General features: G+C 41.5%; 1 protein-coding gene across 1 annotated transcript in view; it reads right to left on the minus strand.

Moving 5' to 3' along the window:
- Positions 1–3,273: 3,273 nt before the first annotated feature.
- Positions 3,274–18,619, minus strand: part of vipr1b (vasoactive intestinal peptide receptor 1b) — a gene marked incomplete at both ends in the record, with an annotated part of 43,560 nt that continues 28,214 nt past the window's right edge. Inside the window, 8 exons of the mRNA XM_083777776.1 lie at positions 3,274–3,459; positions 4,559–4,600; positions 5,952–6,081; positions 8,635–8,726; positions 10,200–10,272; positions 10,354–10,414; positions 10,501–10,654; positions 17,402–17,537. Coding sequence (XP_083633902.1) covers positions 3,274–3,459; positions 4,559–4,600; positions 5,952–6,081; positions 8,635–8,726; positions 10,200–10,272; positions 10,354–10,414; positions 10,501–10,654; positions 17,402–17,537 — 874 coding nt within the window. The remainder of the gene's footprint in view (positions 3,460–4,558; positions 4,601–5,951; positions 6,082–8,634; positions 8,727–10,199; positions 10,273–10,353; positions 10,415–10,500; positions 10,655–17,401; positions 17,538–18,619) is intronic.

The raw sequence follows: 18,619 nt of genomic DNA on the forward strand, positions 1-18,619 counted from the left end.
CTAAGAACGCCCTCTAAATTCTAATTCTGACCCAAGTTTTCTGATAAACTTCACATATTTATTCAAAAATTACAAAAATGTTATGCTGCTATATTGTACATAGCTCAACAACTCTAAAATGCGTTCCGGACTTGAAGGGTAAAAACACCAAAAGTAGGAAACAAAAATAAAAACCCTCACAAAATGCAAAACATGAATCTAAAATGAATTAGGAAAATGTACAATGTGTCAGTATCTAGAGCTTAAGGTTTGTTTTATTTGTAGTTTCACCGTGGTTTACATGACATCAGTGCTACATGCATTGCACTGAAGATAAATCAATTCCAAATACAGTATATACTGTAGGCTACAACACAATATCCAGTCTGAGCAGTTGAATAATATAAATCAACTCATCAATATACATATTACATATATTAATACTGAACAGTTTTGTGCACACTTATGAGTACTTACTGACTTAACATACTTTGTATTATCTCATGATACACCACAACCACACCAGAAGTGACAGCCACTGAAATAATTTGGAACAACAATACGTGTCACTGAATTTGACGTATTCAGGTTGATTGTGTAAAAAATAATACATTCTTCATAATGACGCGGCATGAGAGGTACATTGGCTGATTCATAAGTACATTACACCTTTCTGACAACAAAGAACAGGCAGGCACACAACACACAACTGTGATGGACAATCAATTGAGGCTTTAAAGGAGTAGTTCACCCAAAAAATGACTATTTTCTAACAATTACACACCCGATGAAGCCTCAAATTCATGGGGATGTTCTGGTTTTTGCCACATTGCTATTTGCTGAGCCAACAATTTGTGTATAAAAAAAATGCAAAAATGCAAATGTCTCCGGTAGGACTGTGGACTGTGCCGGTCATGAAATTATTGGATCGGGAATTTGACAAAAAAATATAAAAAATATATCCATATTCAAGGCTTCATGGGGTGTGTAATTGATAGAAAATAAGTACTTTTTTGGGTGAGCTAATCCTTTAAGTTGTTGTAAAAGCCACCATTGTGAAAACATTTCAGCGTCAACCTTTGCACGGTTAGTCCAGAGGGCACAGTACTTTAACTCTGTTTAGTGCCATTAAGCAGATGACTGCTTTTCTTCCTTCAAAGCAGTGTCTTCTTTCTAGTAAGGCTTTGTTTCCTTGCTCAGTTTTACATAACGGCAAGAGTCTCTCTTGACTGCAGACTAAAATAAATATAGAAATGTACCACTGTGCTCATGCACCATCAAAGCCTGTTGAATCCTAAACATGTTTTACTTCTCTTCTTTAGGTAATTCACAAGCCATAAACTGCCTAGTACATTAGTGGTTCAACAACAGATCTGTTTGATATTGTACAAAGTTCTCATGAATACTACAACTACACTTATTATGAATATGAATACAATATAAATTGCAATTCGATTGGCACAAACATCTATTAAGTAAAACAACATCAAATAGTCTTGAATTTACGATAGTCAGTGACCTCACCACCAAGTAAAGTAAACATTCATGGAATGGATTGTGTAAAGATATTTTCCTTCCCACACTTCTGAAAGCCATGTAAAAGCCCTCAAAACACGGAATCCTGGCACTCTGTATACTAGACCACCATAATGCCTGAATTAATACAAAAGCCTCAAAATAATACAAAGCCGCACAGGAGAAAGTGGTGTGAAGAAGGAAAAGACAATTATCTGTTATGAGAATGATAATGCAGAGAAGTACTCTAAACCCATCGTTCCGAGTCAATGTCACATTGGTAGCCCACTCTAAAGGCCCGCCCACATGGTACTATTTATATAAATAAAGTGTCACGTCCAGGCTTTCTGTTTCCATCTGCCCACATACACGGACACATGCAATGTACGGCGTAGACTTTGTAGAGTTTTTACAATCCCCCCCACCACTACAAAATACATCGTGTTTATGTGTGGATATGTTTTATTTTAAAAATGTTTAGAAAATACTTTCTGCAATGGCTCAAAATAAACTTCGGAATACTCTATGATTTATTTTGTCACTTATAATCACTATATTATAGTTTTGCACATATCACATGGTTATGGATGTATATATTGTGATGCCATGTCTTGGCACAATTGTGGAGAGTTCTGATCCACAAACAGATTTTGCCCATAATGCCCAAAATGGGGATGAAAGGTAATTAAATTAAGTTAAAGTTTTATTAATTAACCAATTAAAACTAAAGCATGAACAAGAGCTTGTGACTAAATAATAACTAGCCTGTAAACCAGACGAAGCTGCCAGTGAAAAAACAAACGAACAAAAAAAAGCACTCGGCAGGAAGATTAGTCTGCCCCCGAAGTTGTGGGGAACCAATCAGGGCCCAGCATGTAAATATGGGACATAATATCACCAGGGGCATCTTTTTAACCCGCCCCTTGGAAATGCAGGTTCCATACAGTGATTCCGGACTAATATATTAGTTTGGACTCTGGCCATGCCAGGCTAATTAATAACTACATTGGATCCATTGGAAGCTTTTCCAGTGATCCCATTGGATTCTAAGACACGTCTCCATGGAGACGCATAGGGGTCATGGTTGATTCTCACAGATCATTTCCTATCATCTGTGGTCTTCTGATGATGACCGTGGTATGTCCTCTATGCGGCCCACAGTGTGTACCAGTCAATCTCCCGCCAAGGGTACAAAAAGTCAATGAGCAAAAGAGTCTTCTGTCTTTCATCATCATCAGTGGGCTCCAAACAGTTTTCCCATATAGGCCACATGACCCATTTTCTCCCTCACTTTGCTATAACAAGAGGAATGCACCATAACATACCCAAACATAAACCAGCCGTTGAAAGGTCCATCAACCATGTACAGTATGCATGTATTATGAATGTTTGTTTGTATTTCAACACTGTAAAATCCAGAGTGTTAGTTAATGGAACGAAGTAAAAAAAAAAAGCGAGATTTTACAGTGTATATTGTGTATTTTAACCACGTAAACCCCATAATTATTGTTGAGGGCTGTCCCTCAGGGCTCTGTGCTAGTGTCTGTTTTCTGTTATTGTGGGGAAAAGCTTTCGCTGAAAATAGCTTGAAATCCCCACAATATGGATGCTGGGGTTTTAAGTCGTTAATCGTTAAAACGTTTTACACATGAGCCTATATTTGTTATAATATTTGCATGTCGCTCTCGTATGCGCATGTGAGGGTGTGTGTGTGTGTGTGTGTGTGTGCTGTACTGTACAGTATGTCGTATTCGTGGCCAAGCGGCATTAGCACTGCTCTCAGTCCTCCTGGCAGGAAGACGAGGCAGCGCGCTGCGTCTTGGGGCTGCAGCGGGTCAGCATGGAGATCTGGGTTCTGCTGAAGTTGCCGCCGTTGCAGCTGTTCGGGTGCTGGTACTTGCTGTCGGAGTGCATGTACCTCTGGAGGTGCCACCGCCTCCACTTCCTCCTGATCTCGCCCTGGACCTGCATGGCACGACACGACGCGCTAGATGAATTATGCAGTACAGGATGTCATCACTGTGGTTGATTGTTTTCTTCCCCTCTCGCCAGAGGATTTGTCACCGCGGTGACTTGCTATCATGTATTAACAGGCTTTGAATGTGTGTGTTTTTATCACTCTACTGTATTACTGAGGGTATTGCGGATTATAATTCGCCCTTTTGTGGGCAGTGGGCACACACGTCCGTCCTTCTAGGTCCCACACAACTCATTCCCAATTCAGCTCACGCACAGTCTAACCGCGCCACACAGCAGCAGGCCACAGCATGATCAGACCAACCGCTGGGGAACATAAATAAATGTTCCGACTGTGTGCAACAGCAGGCGCTGGCTGAGTGTAGAACTCCCGAGGAAGCCAGACCGTTTTTTTAATTCACGGCTCTCCCAGCCCACGGGATGAGAGAAATTATGTTACGACTGAAGTGCATGGGAGGAGAGGAGACCGCAATAACGGCCAACGCCGGTGACTCATGCTCACACCTCTCATTCGAACCGTATTGTGTGTGACTGTGTGTGCGTGCGACTGTGCATGCGCGTGCGTGCGTGCATGCGTGCGTGCGCGTGCGTGCGTCTGCATACGTACTACTACTGGAGGACAGTGATGGAAGAAGTACTCACATATTTTAAAGTATCAATACCGCAATGTCAAATTAAATACTCATTTTCCATTTCGATTTCCAAAATCTTTTGAAAATAGCAGATCTACAATCTGCTATTTTCAAATAGTCTAAGTAAATACAGGGCTGAAGTGGTTCATTCAGAGTATCTAGTATAACTAAAGTATTAAAATAATTGTAGTGAAGTAAAAGTACAATATCTTCATCTGAGATGTAGTTGAGTAGAAGTTAAAGTATAGAATAATGGTTATAATCCAGTAAAGTAAAAGTACTTTACAGTAAGTAAATGTACTTTACTGATGGGGGAGCCAATACAAACTGACTGGCAAACTCTGTTTCCTGAGTGCCAGTTCCAGTGCACTGCCACGCTTCTATTGATGTTGTTAAGGGTTCTGGCTGTGCGTTTTAGATAGCAGTGTTTACATCACTGTGGGGAGTGTACCTACCTCTCCATTGAGGAAGCAGTACAGGACTGCCACGACAAAGCCCTGGGATGAAATAAACAACAACATAGCGATAAGACTGTGCCACAGTTGCGTGTCAATGCAAAGCAACGCATGGCTTCCACTGAGTTCCAGAATTAGTGTTGAAGTGTCCTTTAACTAGAACCCCCATGGTTGCCATCGGTGTATGAATGGGTGAATGCAATGCACAATCGATGTAAAGTGCTTTGGATAAAAGCGCTATATAAATGCCCCATTTACCATTTTATTTACCATTGAGATGTTATTCAATTTCATCGATTCAACAATAATTTACAGTAAAATCTTCAGTGATAATATAATTCCAAAGAGTGTAAAAATGCTAACAATTTGGTCCAATTTGAACATGCTTCAGAGTTAAATTAATGTGCCATGATTTTTATACTTTTTCTGTTTTGTATGTGTCTATGGAGTGAACAACCAGGTGTGGTTATAATATTCAAATATGTCTTCCCTGTGTATTTTTGGTTTCTTCCTGAAAGCTTGAAATCCTTTTAGTCAAAAGGCCCAATACCACCAATCACACTTTTACTTTTACTGTGTAGAAAGCCATGCTGTGTGGAAAGCAAATCTAGTGAATGATGCATGATGACTCACTCATCGTAGAGACATGGATGATTACAGCACTCAGAAATAAATATAGTGCTGGAAAAGTTCATATCTGATGAGGTGTCTGAGATACAGCCAAGCTGTCTGAAGTCTTTTGCAGTACATCTTTTCGCATTATGTGATGGAAATATGGAAATTGTGTAATTAGTGGTGTTATTCCCAAAAGTGCCTGGAGACAAGCCTGTTATCTTTCATAAATCGAAACACACACACACACACACACACACACACACACACACACACACACACACACACACACACACACACACACACACACACACACACACACACACACACACACACACACACACACACACACACACACACACACACACACACACACACACACACACACACAGAAATGTCAAAATTATTGTTTTGGCACGTAATTTAACTGCAAGAATGAATCGGATTTGGTGTATAAAAATAATAATATATTTTATAGAGTGCGTCTAGTGAAAATAAGCTGTTGCTGTTTTTGTTGTAAAGTGTATGTTATAGGCCAGGGCATTAAGCCAATTCAACTAGTTGAATAGTAAATCCACTAGTCGACCTTGTTGGTACTAGTTGACTAGTTGATAATGAAAAAAAATGAAAAAAACGTTAAAAATATATATAATAGGTAGTTATTAGTTAAACATCTAGTCGACTAGTCAACTATTAAAAATGACTAGAAATGAATGACCTACCTAGTATGTTATGAATAATTGACATTTGGATTGGATTGGATAATTGATATCTGTAGTACCTGAAACGAGCCCAGAATCAAGTCAAAGACCAGCCTCAGCTCCGTCTTCATATGTTCCGGAATTAACGCAAAGACGAGGAAGTTGATTCCAAACAGAGGGATCAAAAGCAGTGTTGACTTTGCCAATCTCCTGCAACAACAAAACATAAATACAGCGTTCAGTGTACAGCCTTCAACCATGTGTCAATGTCATGAATGACCCTCTGAAACCAATATTTAGTCGCACTCTCCATACACCAATAAAACAGTACAACTCTGATGGCTGCTTTTTACAAATGAGTTCAGTATGTGAAAGATGGTGTGGGGGGGAAAAAGTCTCATGCAGGGCGAAAAAATATACTCATACTATGACAGGCTTAGTATGTATGACAGGCTTATGAGATGCCCTCCATCACATGGAAATCAGTTAAAGCTCCTGTCCGCATGTCCCAAGGTGTGATTTAAATCCTCTGAAAGAATCCTCGATCACAAGCTCACAACGTGAGCATGTAGATCTGCCATTTATTTTCAAAATACTTTTACATATTAAACAGGGCATTCTGCACAACTAGTACTTTTCCTTTTGGTAATTTAAGTATATTTTTGATGCCAATACTCCGCTAATGTACTTTGTCGGACATTACTCTAACACTAACCATACCATTAAACCTAACATAATCCTAATCTCACAGGGAAGCCACAGGTGAGTCTTAACCGGCAACGTATGTCGGACTCCGTCACAGTCTTAAGCCGCGTTCACACCGCCAGAAGCTGGAAAAATAAAGCATGCTAAAATTATTTTGAAGCTGCCTTTCTTTCAGGAAGTGGGTGTGTACAAGGTACCTGTCGGTCAAGTCGCGGCTGGACTTGCCTTGAGAAGAGACAGAAATGAAGCAGTTTGAGCAGGCGCGCATTTTAGTCTAAAACGTAAAATAGTGGCTGTAGAGGAGAAATAAGTCTATATGAGTCATAACCAATTTATGGATACATAAATAATATTATGTTGGTAAACATGCTTCTAAATAACTGAACGAGCCGTCTGTATCCCGACGTCTCCTCCCTCGTCAGCCTCTGCTCTTTTCCGCTGTCCTCTCCCCCAAAGACGAAACCCTCCGGGTACAGCTGACCACACCGAGATCGAATAAAATTATATGTATGTAATGTTAATGTTGATTTGGCAAGAGCATACCATATTTATGGAAGGAAATAAATTTGTATACAGCCAGCACATCGTGGAAGCAATTAAAACCATTTCTGTTTCTGTGTCAGGTCCAGCTCTCAGCCCCAAGTCTCCCGGGGAAGGGAGACCCTATCAAGGGAGACGCTGTCGGTCTGTCACTGACCCTCGTCCCCCGGCTGTCCACTCTGATGTATTCCTATCTCTAGTCTCTATCATCTAGTTAATAATATAGGCCTATTATATCACACACACGCACATGTCATCATCATCCTGGCTTTGCTTCGCGAACGAAGATCTAGGGAGGCGGATGTCCACGTCTGCTGCAGGCACGTTGGTGCATGATGACCGGCAAGCTCTGCCACAACCGCTGCAGGGAAACGAGTGTTCTGATGTTTCTGCTTGTGCTGCATTCCAGTTCTTTCTTTTTCTTCTCTTTTCTTCTTTTACGGCGTGTCGGTTTTTCTCAAAGTGATCTATCTATCCATCAATGCGGCAGAACGGGTGACGGCCGGGTCTTTTGACTCTTTTTCTTCGCCATGACTTCTTCACCAAAACTTTTCCACAAGCCAGGCAGGGGGTTGTGCACTGATCAGTGGGCTGTGCTTCAACTGTCCCCGAGGTGAGAGAGCTGGGTTGGTCTGTCACAATGTGCATTGCATGTGCAACCAATTTATTCCTGCACACACACACTGACTGTAGTCCTCTCCCCAGACATTGTGCCTTTCCCCTGGGAGATAACTGGCTCGCAACTGGTTCAACAACTACGTACCTAGGCATTTCCTTTAATCCACCCGACACTGATCGACATATACGTCACCATCGAAAGCCGTCACTCACAATCAACGTAATTGATTGTTGATTGTTGATTGATTACGTAACGAAAGAATGAATTTGAAATGCTTAAATAGAATTACCTTCATGTTCTTCAACAGATCTCAAAATAGTGTCAGACAGGTAAATACTTTTCAAGTAAGTCATAGAGCTGTATTCTAGATAGCCAGGACAAATCATCAGCATACTCCTGAGTAGACTAACGTTGGACCAGGACAAAATAAATCCTTAGCTGAGAGCTGGTACTGTCGACCAGTTTGTAGCGGTCGACAGTACTTGCGTGCTCTGCTTGCGCACTAGTAGGTCATTTATACTTGCGTGCAACAAGCAAGTAGGCACTCGACAGAGTGCAGTTCTAGTTAAGTATATTATCACTAAACATGTACAGTAAGTGTTTACCAATTATATGGGAGGCCACTTCCAATACCCAGCCCAAGGGTTGAGAATCATTGCTTTATCAGGTATCACGTGAAGATAAAAAATGAGCGGCTCCCATCTCAGCCAATCACAAGCCGAGTCCTCCCCAACCATACTAAGGATGATTCTAATACTCACTCTGTGTGTGTTTGCGTGTGCGTGTGTGTGTGTGTGTGTGTGTGTGTGTGTGTGTGTGTGTGTGTGTGTGTGTGTGTGTGTGTGTGTGTGTGTGTGTGTGTGTGTGTGTTACTGTGTGTACTGCTACATGATACTCACAAATACTGGTTGGATTCATTCCTCCCCATGTCCGGGCAGTTGATCTTCTGGCGAAGTATTCTAATAATGCACATGAAAAGCATGCTGTTCATCTGCGGGGGGGGGGGGGGGGGGGGCGGAGGGTTAAAGAAATTAGAATGTACAGTAATCCGGAACATTGTGGAGAGTGCAGAAGGGCACTCTGTTGAAGATTAGTAATTGAAATTTACTTGTCCTGTAACACAGATTAAAATCGTAGTCACGATATGGTCACTGTTGGGCAGACATCTTGATCTCCATATTTCAATATAAACACACACACACACACACACACGGCTATTTTCACTATTTTAAAATGTTTTTTAAACTAGCAATAAAAAAAGGAACAGCAACAATATGTTTGTACATATCTGTCAAAAAGGATAAAACACCAAAAAGCTCGAGAGCTTAACAAAAGCTTGTGACTAAGAAATAACTACACTGGATCCATTGGTTCCTTTGTCCATTTCCTGAAAAGTAATGGTTTCAGACATACTGTAGGAGACAGAGAATATACCTAAACCATTTGGATGTCTTAGCCAACATCATCATGTCACAGTGATCCTGACCGAGAGGCAGAACGACATTCCGAGGCGGAATGACGTTCATGTTCAGCCGGGCTGAACGTGAACAATTGACAATCATTTCTGCCAAGATATGAAGCTAGCTTACCAAAAGCAACTAAAGAATGTGGTCTGATTGAATACACAAAGACTTGTAAAATGTACTATAAATGTATAATGTATTTATCGTACATTGCAAAAAAAACAATCTGATCACATGCCATCACTGCTGCAGTGATGGCATGTGATCAGATTGTTTTTTTTTGCAATCTAATTCAAGTGAGATTTGTGTTTAGTTATAGACCTTACCCTGTGTGTAATGTACACATGCACGCATGCACCCATACACTCAAGCAAAGACTGACGCTGAGCCATTGAGTCTGACCTGCACAAACAACTCTTTCACAATGGGACATTGAGGTCTTTCTTTTTTTTTTTATATATTTTTTATCCCACGATTTTGTAACCCATTTTTCACCCGTGTCAATCATCTAATGTGATCCTGGGCTCTACACACCCTCCGCCAACCTGGGGAGAGCAACGGACTTAACTCATGCTTCCTTCATGCTTGAGTGTCCAAGTTGCTCCTTTACACCTGACAGGGGGGAGTTTCCCTGGTTGGACGTAGCGCGTGGAAGGAACACGTTATTCCAACCAGTTCCTTTCCCATCCATCAGGCGCCCCGGCTGGCCAGGGAGAGGCAGTTTAGAGACCAGGATTACTGCATGTTTTTGTGAGGGTACCTACCCTAGGGGACACGGGCAAACTCCACACAGAAAGGCCCTTTCGCCATCCCCGCCTTCGGGTATGGGCACTGTTGACGCGGAGGAGGAAACACGCCGCCAGCACCCACAGCGCCCCGAGCGGGAATCGAACCCAGGACCTTCTAGCTGTGAGGCGACAGCACTACCAACTGTGCCACCGTGCCCCCCATTGAGGTCTTTCTGACACAATAGTTACTTGGCGCAAAAGGTGGGAACTTACCAGAATGGATGCCAGTATGGGAGTTTTAATGATCCACCACAATACATCAGTGCTCTCAATTATATCCCAGCACCTGGCAACACAACACTGGGTTACAGGATATGCTCTGCATCAATACAGTGCTTTGTGTTGACAGTGGTGTGTTTCTGCTTACCCCACATCATTATAGTAAGCTTTAGCAATGCTCCAAGCTGTGATGAAAACTGTCGGTCCCCCTGTGGACAGGTGACAACAGTTACAGACAACAACAGACAACAACCCCCCACCCCCACATGCTACACAAAACAAGTCATATACTCACCCCAGCCGATCATAATGTAAGCCCAGAAGTATTTCCTCTCTGAGAAGAAAGAGACAGCCAACAGTGCATGGAGGTAAAGGCCCTCCACCAGGAGCCAGAAAAAGCTGGCCATTATACAGTACTGGAATAAGACCATCACAGCCTTGCAGCCAACCTGACAGGGACACAAAGCACATTGTCACACAAGCTAAAAGAAAGACAACAATGTGTGAACCTCAAAGCCAACAATTTGCATTTCTCTTCACCGCACAGTAAGATGGTATGGAACTACAGATCACTTGGAATTGCGGAAACACACATACACAAATAATAATCAGTCCACTTAATTGGAAGTTTAATTGCTACCTGATGTTTAATTGCTACCTCACAATGGAGTTTGTGTCTGTTGTGATCGACTAATCAGTGTTTTGCAGCAGCTGTTAACACAACTCCCTATTCAACTAGCATATGGAACCCTGCCATTGTTTCCCAAACATCTACGGGTTGCAGACCCATTTTTATGGTTCACGAATCACGAGTAAATATACGTTTCCCACATTTAGTTTTTAATTGTTTTTCAACCTCCCCGACCCATTCTACATTTTTCACAAATTAAATGCAAATTAAAGATCATCTATTTTCACTAGCTTGGGTACTGTGAGAGATAAAATGTCCTTTTTGTGTCTCAAGCTAAAAAAGTTCAGAAACCACTGCTGTACGGTACAGTTTGTTTGTTATTGAAAACAAACAAACAAACAAACAAAATGTACAATTATGGAGTGGTTACTATAGCAAGTCTACAGACATACTGTAAGTGACATCAGCTAACAAGGGAATGCAAAAAGCTAGAGAACAGAGACAATTATGGAGGATAACAATCAACCTCATTTTGGTCAGCTGTCACCAACACCATGGAAAAAGTACTCACATTATTAATAAAGCAATGTATAAATACTGTGTTGCAAGTAAAAGTCTGGAATAAAAAATTTACTTGAGTAAAAGTACAAAAGTACACCAAAAATAATGTATAATGAATGTCAAATGTATAATGAATGTGTTCACAATGCATCGCATTGTGCTTGTAGATCGTCTATTTTTAATTTGCGACTTGGGACGAGATTCATTAATGATCACAGACCGCCTAGGGCGAGATAAGTATAGTGTTCAATAATGATTTTTAGCGGCTCTTGCCTTGATCGTCACCAGGCAGCAGATCTCTTCAGCGTCTGTGACGTCATTGGTTATTTGCCATCCACAGGTCCTCATCTAGCACGTATCCAAAAAGCTCTTTGTATTGGAATTGAGCTCAGATTGAGTAAAACGTTCATGTTTTTGGAGGACAATAAAAACAGTTGGCGACCGCTTCAGCTGTTATGGTCACAACACCATGCATAAGGTCAAGGTGCACCCCTGGAATGCTTCCGTGTGTTCCTGGAAGTGTGCCAATTACGGTGGTCTCCCTTCTTAAATGGCCGAAATACAGTACTTTGTGATGTAGTGGAGTAGAAGTAAAATGATTGAAAATTGGAAATACTTTCTTCTTTCTTTCCACCACTACACAACACCCCAGTACTTCCAAAAGGTTACATTGACTCATTCAAACCCCTGTTTCCTGTTGAGAGCTGCATGAGAGGTTGTTATTTGCCTTTCTACACGCAGCAATACAAAAGGCTTATTTTCCAAATGGTGAGGATGATTTGGGCTGATGCACTTTCCCAATATTCAATTCACTGAAATGCACTTTCACACTGTCAGATCAGATACGTTTATACATTTCCCAGAGTTACAAGCGAGATTCTACCAAACCACCTTGGGGCACACCGCACTCAGGTTAGATGTTTAGTGACAGATGACAGGGAATCAGGGATGGGATGAATTGGAATTAAGATGAAAGGCTACAATGGAAAACAGGCACATTACAGACAGATGACAGAGGAACAAGGCAAAGGGGTAGATGAAAGCGGAGACGATGTGAACAGAGTGAACAGACATGATGGACGAGGGGGACAAAGGAATGGAGCAGAGAAGAGGCGAGATTTTATTTTTCTAGAGACACAGATACGACTCAAGCAAAAAATATTAGAGAAGAAGATAGCTTCAGGCCCAGGCCGTAGCGTAACGGTCTGGGCACCGGACTGGTGATCCAGTCGCGGTGTGCCGCGGGTTCGACTCCCGGACCCGACACGGCCTTTACCGCATGTCATCCCCCCATCTCTCTCCCGTTTCCTGTCAGCCTACTTTCTATCCCTTAAAAAATCAATAAAGGCCTAAGCCGCAAAAAAATATCTTAAAAAAAAAAAAAAAAGATAGCTTCACAAAATAACAAGTACCCTCCCACATGGAAAGGAAATATATGAACATATATGCCAATATATGCCACATATACGGTATGCAACTTATACAGCATATTCAGGTTCATACATGGCTTATATATATCCACATGCCAGTCAGGTTCATATATTTGCATATATGTCAGACATAATGCCTTATATATAGCTCATATATGTCTGACCTTTTGCATATATGTCATACATAATTCCTTATATATAGAGCTCATATGTCTGACTTTACATACAGTATATGCTATGCTACACAAAACATGTATGTGTAGTACACATACATGTGCAATTGTGTATATATGCTATACATACTGTGATGCCCCACACACATCACTAGATGGGGTGATAAAGTGGATAGAGTGCTCTGCCTATACTTAACCCTTTTCCAATAGGTGGGCATTCCAGCCTAATGGCTGATTGGAAAGCACCTGGGCCCGGTGCCTCCAGCAGCTATAAATAGCCCTGCCCATCTCAGGCCCAATCCCAATCCACTCCCTTGCTGACTCAATGAGCCCTCACTGACTAAGCTGTGCGTTCATGTGAAGTCTGCGAGGGCTTGAGGGATGTCGCATTTGAAATCGGTAAATCAGTGAGGGCTCAGCCCCGCCCCTTTATGTGCCCTTTGCCAAAGTCAGCATCGATGCTGACTTTGGCTGACTTTAGCAAAGAAATTACCCACAGTTCATAGCGTTACCAGGGGAATGAGGGAGATCCTCCGAACGTCAATCATTTAAGTATGCAAATTAGTTATGTATTGCGGTTAGAATGTCAACTACCACAATAGTGCTTTCTCACTGTTCTCAAAGGGAGACGGAATGGAAGGATATGCTATATATTTAATAACAATAATAATAAGGGAAACATGATGAAATGAATAATGAGCAAAGTAAAAGAATATGGAAATGCAATTTATAATGAATATTATTATATATGAATATTACACAAGTAGGCCTACTAGTGTGCAAGCAGAGCGTGTAAGTACTGTCGACTTGAAACCAATGCCATATCAAGCACAAATCAATCATTACATGAAAATGTAAGATGTACCAGTGCCAGGTATAACTGGCTCGCAATGGTGATGTAATAAAGATGTCGGGTGGATTAAAGGAAATGCATATGTATATGTAATTTGTAAGTTGATTAGCAGTATACTGTGGTTACTTGGGTCGGAGCACCGGACAAAAAACATTACTTGCGCTCTCTGCTTGCGCAAGAAATGGAAAAGCATATGCCTTTCATACGGAAGGTTGTAGGTTCAAACCTTGCCTGGGTTTGACGTCAGGGGGGCATATGATCATAACGGGTTCCTAATAATCAAATGGGTTCAGATCTGAGCCAAGAGGTGCGTCTGAACTCCTGACCTGAGGTCAATCCATACATTTTCTTCTTCACAGAATCAATGTTTTAATGGTCATGATTCACCATCATTCACCTGTATGGCTTGATTCTAGGCTTAATATTTTTGGGAATCTCTATGGGAAAGTTCAATGTCCTATTTTTTGAGTGGAACCACAAAATACCTATCACCAATTCTAATTTTACAAAGATTTTTACAAAAGTAATGAATGCAATACATGAATCTAGCTTTGTTGTGTGCTGGCTGGAATGGTAACTGGGAGGACAACTCCTGAAAGCATGCTTCAGATTAATCTGATTTGGTCAAAATATTGATTTGTACTCGCTAGATGGGCTGGATGATCCTTTTTGTGATAGATAGCAGAAAGATAAAAGTTGTGAATGTGATAGCAGCTCAATGGAACTCAAATAAAAATAATAAAACCTATTATAACTAACGCATGTTAGTTATCACACACACACACACACACACACACACACACACACACACACACACACACACACACACACACACACACACACACACACACACACACACACACACACACACACACACACACACACACACACACACACACACACACACTTTTAGTGGCAATATAAGTAACCCAGTAATGAATTATGGATTTTCTATCCATATCTATCACCCCTAGGACAGGGTGTCTTACAATGTGTTGATTAAAGCTGGACGCATACTCCGCCTAAAATGGTAGCATGCAACCACCTTAACAGTCTTATTGAGTTTACTTCAAAATCTATTCTGTGACTGCAACACACGCACGCACACACGGTATTGTAACTTCAGGGCTAATGCTGCACCTGATATCCGAGCAGGATGCTGTCCTTCAAGCGATAACAGAACTGAGGTCTGAACTACCAGGCTGAGGCTCTAGATAAACACCCTCAAGTCATCAGCTGACAGCAGCTCAGATCTGATTTCTGCGCTCAGGAGCGGGACGTGCGGCTAACGTGTACAGGAGACTCACCACTCCTAAGGCACGGAACAAGGACCTAGGAGGCACGGTTGCACTGTTCAAACATACACATGTATGTCATCGGGATAAAGGTGAGGTGGGAGGCAGGAAAGACATGAACGACTTTCTCAGTGCCATCACAACGCTGTTTTCATGCCCAGAGAATGTGAACAGATCTGCACAGCATCAACATACTGTAACTGCCTTCAGCCGTAATTCCTGCACTGGCATTTAGACACTTTCCTTGCAGTTATGGCCCAGCTGTAAGCTCCCTTTGCTTGACAGAGCACACCACACATACACCATGAGGCCAGGTGACATTGCTCCACCAAAAAGCATTTGTCATCAGATTCCACTATTATCAGGAGGAGGAGGCAATTCAAAGCTGATGGGCAAATGTTTTCTACAGATTCTATGCTAAATCTCAGATTTAAATATGGAATTAAATTCCATCTATCAATATCAGCCCTTATATCCCTCCTGAGAGGGTCATAATTTAACTCCTCTAGTTTGGACAAATCTGTCGGTAATGTAATACCTAGATATTTCACAGATTGTCCCACCGAATTTTGTACCTAGAGCGAAGACCATGAGGGGGATTATAATACATGTTGAGAGCTTGTGTTTTTTGTTCATTTATTTTATAGCCTGAGTATGATCCATATTCTTCCAACACAGACATCAGCGCAGGCAAGGACTCTGTTGAGCTCGACAGATACACAAGAATATCATCCGCGAAAAGGGCCAATTTTTGTTCACCTGCTGGCATTAGTATACCCTTAATTGAGTCATTCTGTCTGATCCATTGCGCCAGAGGTTCAATAAAAATCGCGAACAGTATTGGAGAAATTGGGCACCCCTGTCTAGACGACCGTTCCAACAAAAATGAGTCAGAAAGCTCGCCATTGATCTTCAGTCTAGCTGATGGTCTACTGTAAAGGGATTCCACTGTCTTAATAAACACCTGATCAAATCCAATTTTTTCCATGTTGACGCTTTTAAAGCGTCAACACTTATCAGCATAGCTGGCATCTTATTCTGATTTATATGGTCAATAACATGAATAGATCTTCTAATATTATCATGTGTTGTACGGGAGGAGACAAAACCTGTCTGGTGAAGATGGCAGACATCTGGTATAATATTTTCAAGTCCCCTAATAAAAATGATCAATAAAATTGATGTGAACAGTTTGTAATCCAGATTCAGTACACTAATTGGTCAATATTAATTTCCACAATCCAGTCTGTCTTTATCACCTTTAGGTATGACCGTGGGCAAATGTTTTCTAAACTAAACAAATGACTACTGAGGATGGTGATAAGATGCATATCTAAGGTGGAGTGCAGTTGTAAAGCAGCAGTCTGAGTTCAACTACGTGGTCGATCTTAAAAGCTGTGTGGTGTATTGAATCATATAGCATTAATAACTACATGGTTAGTCATAATTGTACATATAACTTTAACTCTGTATTTCTCCTCTGACATCATCAAAGTGCCTAGAACTGCCATGCTTTAGGGTAGGAGGCTACAGTTCGTCTCTATGCATTTTATTAGTACTACAGTGACTGTCACAGTTGGGGGTCTTTGACACACACACACACACACACACACACACACACACACACACACACACACACACACACACACACACACACACACACACACACACACACACACACACACACACACACACACACACACACACACACACACACACACACACACACACACACACACACACACACACACACACACACACACACACACACACACACAAACACTCTGGAGCCAGTCAGAGAGTGCACCATTAAATAGCTAAACCTAAAACCTTGGAGGCTATATTTTATTTACGCAATTACGCAAAATGTCTATTTTTCTAAACCTATTTTTAAAGTTGAAGGGTGTAATAAATATAAAAAGCTCGGTTCCTCATGGGTCCTTTTGGGTATTATGCATTTCAGATGCCCCGACCGAGACCCACGGCTGTTGTAATGGAACTGAGCCATGGCCCGAGGGTAAGTCAATATTTTGCACACCCTTCGGCTCTCAGGTATTCGGTTCCGGGTATGACCCGTGCTACCCTCTACTGTCTGTCTGTTTCTTTGCACACAGTGCCCATTCGTCGTAATTAAACATCTGTGGAGAACTGACTGACTAGAATAAGTTTATTGATCATATAATGATTATTATGATCAATAAACTAAGTATTTTGGGGTAATGGGGCAATGCCCTCTAAGTAGCCATTACTCACGGAGGATCCTGGGTAGCAGTTGTCCACCTCTCCCTGCTCGTAGAGAACAAAGTCCTTCAGGAATACAGCGATGGCCTTCAGGATGAACGACACAAAGAGATGCATGTGGATGAAGTTCCTGGTGCAGTGGAGCTTCCTACAACACACAGAGAGACACAGAGAGACACAGAGAGACAGAGAGAGAGACAGAGAGAGAGAGAGAGAGAGAGAGAGAGAGAGAGGACAGGTTGACACCTCTACAGTATTATAGACCATGGGTGGGTTCTCAAACCTTTTCAAGCCAAGGACTCCTGTAGAGGCATTCGAAAATCCAAACCTCTAAAGGCCTATAATCATAGTTGGATTTTCAGTGGCTCTGATGGCGTTGCTCATAGTCTAGCACCGTGCACATATCTCCTACCCTCATGGCCAACACTTCCTCAAATCCGTCCATTGTTTTCCTTCTGCATTCTCTCTACTTCCATCTGCCTCTATTTTCTCCATTTTCATTAACCACGCAGGCAAAAGGATAGAGACCAGACCGAACCGGAGCCCTAGCCCCGCCCCCAAGCTATTCATTCCGATGGAAGTTGCTCAGTGGCGTTTTAAAGCACCCGGAAGACGCCGGAAGTACAATTATAACTCAATGGCTCCAGCGAGCGGAAGTTTAGCCTAGCCTAGTCTAGCCCGGAGCTGACGCACGTGACATCGTGAACATCCGTCCACCTCCATGAAAGTGCTGCAGTTCCACTTTACGCCAGTAGGTAGTGGCAGCTTCAACGTTGGATAGCCTTACTGGGCTACTTGGTCGGTAGCCAGACCAGACCAATTATTATGGGTTGTGGGTAAATATGTCCTTTTTCCTACATTTGAATATTTTTTATTTTGTTTAAGTTTAAGTTTAAACAAAATAACTGTTCATCAATTAAAAACAATAAATTCCAATGTTTTTTTTATTATTAATAATAATAATAATTCAATGAATAATTTCCATAAATAAATTAAATAAAAAAGTTTAAGAACCTGTGAAAATAGCAGATCTACAAGCTCACAACGCATGTTACATTTTACCATTTTTACTTCTCTTCTGGTGGTCCCTGGTAAAAAAAATCTTTATAGATGGGAATCAAATCCATATAAATGTGGATGTCCTTTAACTTGAGAACCACATAATTAACGATAACCATTTCAGCTTGCACATCTGCTACTTTTGAATTTGAATCCTGAAAAGTACGTTTT

This window comes from Protomyctophum parallelum, assembly GCF_964188405.1.
Source record: "Protomyctophum parallelum genome assembly, chromosome: 12".
Taxonomy (NCBI): domain Eukaryota; kingdom Metazoa; phylum Chordata; class Actinopteri; order Myctophiformes; family Myctophidae; genus Protomyctophum; species Protomyctophum parallelum.